Source organism: Bicyclus anynana, chromosome 11, assembly GCF_947172395.1.
Source record: "Bicyclus anynana chromosome 11, ilBicAnyn1.1, whole genome shotgun sequence".
Taxonomy (NCBI): domain Eukaryota; kingdom Metazoa; phylum Arthropoda; class Insecta; order Lepidoptera; family Nymphalidae; genus Bicyclus; species Bicyclus anynana.
In genome coordinates, this window is record NC_069093.1 from 16,721,245 (window position 1) to 16,726,992 (window position 5,748).

General features: G+C 36.6%; 1 protein-coding gene across 1 annotated transcript; it reads left to right on the plus strand.

Annotated features, from left to right (window-relative positions):
* The first annotated feature begins 201 nt into the window (after nt 1–201).
* Nucleotides 202–3,420, plus strand: LOC112046311 (uncharacterized). Its single transcript, XM_024082920.2, has 2 exons — nt 202–558; nt 1,406–3,420. Exons 1-2 carry the CDS (start codon nt 396–398, stop codon nt 1,900–1,902), a joined length of 660 nt encoding a protein of 219 aa, XP_023938688.1. The 5' UTR covers nt 202–395; the 3' UTR covers nt 1,903–3,420.
* The last annotated feature ends 2,328 nt before the right edge of the window (nt 3,421–5,748 follow it).

The following is a 5,748-nucleotide window of genomic DNA, read 5'->3' on the forward strand; positions in this document are numbered from 1 at the left end:
TATTTTTTAGTTTTTCCACAAATAGGTAAAAATAATATCTATTTTGTAAATAAAATAACAAATAATAACTACAGAATAAAATTTAGCAAGATAAATATAAAAGTTTAATAATTGCATAATATTGTTTTGACGACACTAATGGCGCGCGATATGAAAGTTATTCACGCGACTGCCGATTAGATTAGCGAGTAGCGAGTAGCGACCAAACGCACATAGCGGCAACATCGCGCGTTTGGTCGACGCGACGACTCGATATTACGACCTACTTTTACATTGATTTTACAAAGTCGCTTGTACGTTAGTCGCCGCGAGTTTGTTGTCGCGTCACGTCGCGCATAAATACAATGTGACAAAAAGCAGGTTGCGTTTAGCGTAAAACACTTGTCGCGTCAATAATGACATCGAAAACAATTAAAATTAATAAGAAAACTTTGTACGAAATCGTACGCGAAGTACAGAAGCGGCCTTGCCTATGGAATACTGAGGATGAGTACTACAACAATCGCGCCCGTGTCGCAGTAGCGTGGGAGGAGATCACTACGATTTTAAACCTACCAGGTGATCAAAGCTTTGTTTGTTGTTTACCCAACAGATGGCGGCATGAGGAAAATTATACGTGAATCTTTTTCGCGCTAAATCAGCCTAGTCGATAGGGTCAAGAGCCGTGATAGTCCAATGGATATTACCTCTATCATCGATTCGGAGGGCGTAGGTTCGAATCCGGTCCGTGGCATGCACTCTCCAACTTTTCAGTTTTACATTTTATTAAATTAAATATCCCGTGACTCTAACGGTGAAGGTAAAACATAAGTGTGTAAAGTGTGCCAATCCGCCGCATCCGCATTGGGCCAGCGTGGTGGACTTATTAGCCTTACCCCTCTCATTTTGTGAGGAGACTCGCGCTCAACAGTGAGCCGAATGTGGGTTGTTAGTTATGAGGTAAATTTATAGTAAAGATAGAAGATTAATCAGATAAGCTTCATAATTTTGTTATTTTATTAATTTAATGTAAGTACAAAGATATTGCGTATCATAGACAAACATTGGCCCAAACTATCACTAGTTGCAAAATCGACTTTCTAGAATGAAAAACGAAAAATTTTTAGGATAAAAAGCACTGAAAAGTTAGAATTTTGATGTTAAGCATTTTGTTCGGTTCTTGTAACAAAGCAAAAATTATACAACTACCTGAACACCTACAGGAGATATCGGAGATTCTACTCGTGTAAGAAAGTATGTCTGTCTATTCTTAATCGGCATGGACTTGAAAAATTACAAGTTCTGTAAGGTAAAATGATAGATCTAATCCTGCTGTAATTTGAATAGCCATCATCTAATTCTAGTGGTATATGGTACGGCTAACAAAATACCTGCGTAAAATTTATTTAACCTCCTTCGTTTACAGAACCCCTGATCCGTGCGAAATGGAAGAACATGAGGGACATATTCAAAAGGGAGATGAAGAGGTGCAAATACAACATGCAAGGCGAATTCGAGTACACCGGCAAATGGCGGCATTTGAAGCTGATGTGGTTTTTGCACAAACCCAGAGCATCCACACCGACTCAGAGTCAACAAGACCATAGCAATAGCACCACGGAACCAGATATTAAGGAAGAGGTTCCCATCATAGTCAACAACAGAGACATGGAGGAATCTGACGACAATATTATACCATTTGAGGGTAGTAATATATTCTCAATGGATTTTCAACAACAAGACCCGTTGCCACTGAAACGACGGAAATCGGAAGACGATTATGACTTGATGTTCCTCAAGTCTTTAGTGCCGTATTTCAGAGAGTTGGATCCAGTTAGGAAGTTAAGGATACGGAATAGGATACAGGATATAATTTTGAACGAGATCAGTGTTCAAGGGAGTATTGGTACGGCACGGCAGTGATATGTTCGGAGACGCGTTGGATCGTTCGCTGACGACTGTTCCGCTTTGTAAATATCGGATTCATCGCATCAAACGGATTTTTAATTTTACTGTAGATAAAATCCGTTCGATGCGGATCAGTGGACGCACTGCGGATGAAGTCAACTAACCCTTTTTGAGTTTGACATTGAAAAATCATTAGTTAAATCATAAACTTAAATTTTCAACTCAAATTATCTGTTTATTCGGATTTTAAAGAAAATATCTGTCTATTCTGTAATTTGTTCCTTTGGGTTTTTTCAAAGAGAATATTCGCCGTAATTACTTTTTCCCTCCAATTAGAGTTTGTTAGCTTTGGGTCCGAGAATTCTCCGCCGGACGAGGATCGAACCCGCGGCCTTTTTACCGCAGAGCTGTTGAGGCTTGAATATTTATTTAGGGCAATACTACCTCGACTTTTATTGCTTTTAATTTATCAACATCAGCCTATTTTTATTACAAATCTCTCTCCTATGGGAAAGTCTGAGTCAAACTGGTTTAGAGATTTTTTTATTTAATGTTGAGTTTTTTATTTTATTTTTTACTAGATTTACTAGATGACGCCGCGCGTTTCACCCGCGTGGTTCCCGGTCCTGTAGGAATACGGGGATAATATATGTATAGCCTTCCTCGATAAATGGGCTATCTAGCACTAAAAGAAATTTTCAAATTGAACCAGTAGTTCCTGAGATTAACGCGTTCAAACAAACAAACTCTTCAGCTTTATAATATTAGTATAGATTATCTACAAGTTAGCCCTTGATTACAATCTCACCTGATAGTACCTAAGTGATGATACAATCTAAGAAGGAAGCGGGCTTACTACGGTTCGAACGCTGTAGCACGGTGCGGGTGACAGTTCGTTTCACTCTTGAAAGTTAACGATTCACGATAACAGTACGTAATATAAACATCATACATTACAAACCGACAAAGACGTACCGCCAAGCGATTTAGCGTTCCGGTACGATGTCATGTAGAAACCGAAAGGGGTGTGGATTTTCATCCTCCTCCTCATCGATACTCCTCCTAACAAGTTAGCCCGCTTCCATCTTAGATTATTGCATCATCACTTACCATCAGGTGAAATTGTAATCAAGGGCTAACTTGTAAAGAAAAAAAAATCTGAATACGCATGGTATTCACTTCCTATTCTGACACTTATAGTTTTTTTCAGAATAATTAATAACCTAGTTTGATACAAGTTAGGAGGAGGGTAGTTTACGACAAGTTGTTACTAACCAGATGTTTCTTTACTGTTGCTTAATTAATAGTTATACAAATTGCGTGGCACATTGCCTCGTTCCGAAATCACAATTTTCAAAATACGTATTTAGAAGTTTGTTACAAATTATCTACTGAGTTAATGTTAAAGTTATGTTTTTACCCGGCCGCAGAAGGGTTATGTTTTATATTTTGTTACTAAAGACGTTTAACAATGTATATAGTGTAATTATAAACAATACATAGATATATAATATTGCAATTATTGAAAAATAATGGTTTTATTTACCTTTAATATCTCTAACAAAGCATGTAATGAAAAAAATAGCTAAAATTCAAAACAACATATCAGAATTGTGCCGTTTGCTTGGTTTTTTAGGTTTGAAATTTATAAAAGTGCTTTTCAAATATTAAGAAGTAGGTACCAACTTTATACTGAAAGGATATTTATCTAATTAGGCCTACCTACAGCCTGGAATTCCTTACCGTCGGTAGAAACTAAACTAGACCTAGTTAGATATATCGCCACAGTAGCTAATGTTAAACTTAAAATCTACTTGTTTGTTGAAATAAAACAACAAAAAGTTAATTTAATGACTAAATAAGATAAGTGGTGTTATTATTTCAACTGTGCTAGTAGGTAATTACCAAGTTTTACACATTAAAAGTGGTTAATTGTTGTCTGTTGATTATAGAAATCCTACTTAACATTGTTAATTTTTAGAAGTAGAATTAATTGTGATAATAAACATTGTAAATGTGATTTTAAAAGAGAAACTGTTGAGTTTATTGCCGTCTCTTCTGAACCTGTCTTCCGAACCGATGAATAGAAATCTCTACATAACAACGGACTTCTTTACAAATAAAAGGGAATCGAACGTCGATCTTTTGGATTTGAGCCAGATCCTGTTTTATTGAGGCTCCACATTAATCAATTATAATCTAACCAGTTAGCTAATAGGTTAAATTTATTTTTATATGAGACGAGCCGACGCCGCGCGGTTTACGTAGATCTCTTTTTCGTGAAAAAAAAATATTTCCTATGGCTTTTACAAATAACGTGGCTTTTTAGTGGTAAAAGAAATTCCAAATCGATTCACTATATCCAAAGATTACCCCTATAAAACCACAAACTTTACCTGTTTATAATATACTCAGAGGCACAATTATCCGCCCACTTTAATATGACGCGAATATATTAAAGTGGCCAGATAATTGTGCCTCTGAGTATATTATAGTGCAGATGATTTTTTGTTTGTTACGATTCAATTCAAAAGTCAGTCTCAGTCGACCAATTTTATAAACTCTTTTACCATTAGAAACAACAACTTCAGCGAGTAACACATGCTATAGGAATTTTATTTCCATATTCCTATAGGAGTGGAAACGCCTACTTTTTTACTAAGAATTTTCTTGTGTAAATTATTTTTGCAGTTCGCGTAAAAGCTTCTTAGAAGAAGCCATAGAACGGCGGGTATTGTTTGTTGACTAATTACTAATTAGAGCAATTCATTTGCGCGCTTTGTTTCATCAAAGTCAGCGTAATCCTATCTACTAATAATAGGGTCTTTCAGCCAGTGGCGTGCACAAGGTATTTAATTTAATTTAAGGTATGCACCAGTGGCGAAGGATGGCATTTTGACTAAGGTCCGTCCCAAAGAAAAAGAAATTCATACCGCTTGATAAAAACTCCTAAAAAAAGAATTTACAATAATGAATATGTATGTATTTACGTGATATGACTCTTCGCCGCTGGTATGGTACGCACATATAATGAACAATTTCTTCTCCCATATAGGTTTTCGGTGTAGACAATGCATTTTCGTATCTATGAAGTGCACTTCACTGCTTTTAACGAGCTACGTTCGTATATAAGTACACTAGCGGATGCCCGCGACTTCGTCCGCGTAAAAATCGGTGTAAAGATTCAAGTTTTTAGCACAAAAATAATGTACTAAACTTGTGAGACTTTACTCTGACTTTACTATTAGACTACTAGTAGTATAAAACATCTCCCTGCCAAAATTCAAGTTTGTAGCATGAAAAATGAAGGACTTATTCAAACTTGCGAGAGCTATGAGAGCCGGATTAAGGAAGTCTAAGTTCCTTAATCCGGCCCTACCGCAAAATTAGTTTGTAATGGACGTCTACCAACTATAAACCACCTATCTGCCAAATTTCAAGTTTGTAGTTTTAATAAAAATGAAGGACTTTCATACAAATTTGCGAGAGCCTTTAGATCTCTTTAATCCAGCCCTATCGCAATATTCCTTTTTAGCGGATTAATTATGTATCTACCAACTATAGACTACCTCCCTGCCAAATACATTTACGGACGCCCGCGAATTCGTCTGAGTGTAATTCGGTTTTTTTACAAATCCCGCGGGAAGCATGGATTTTTCCGGGATGAAAAGTTCCCTATGAGTTAATCCAAAGTAAAATCTATTTCCATATTTCAGCCAAATCGCTTCAGTAGCCGCAGCGTAAAAGAGGAACAAACATACTATATTATTGTGATTAAAGATAATTACATCATCATCGTTATCAGCCGATAGATTGCTGGACATAGACCTTCCAAACGTCACGGGCTCGAGTCGCTTTCGG

What these genes read in the sequence shown, in the direction of transcription:
- LOC112046311 (XM_024082920.2), top strand. Translation starts at nt 396, where the DNA reads ATGACATCGAAAACAATTAAAATTAATAAGAAAACTTTGTACGAAATC. An exon ending in TACGATTTTAAACCTACCAG is followed by an intron (nt 559 to 1,405) that starts GTGATCAAAGCT and finishes CTTCGTTTACAG; the next exon opens with AACCCCTGATCCGTGCGAAA.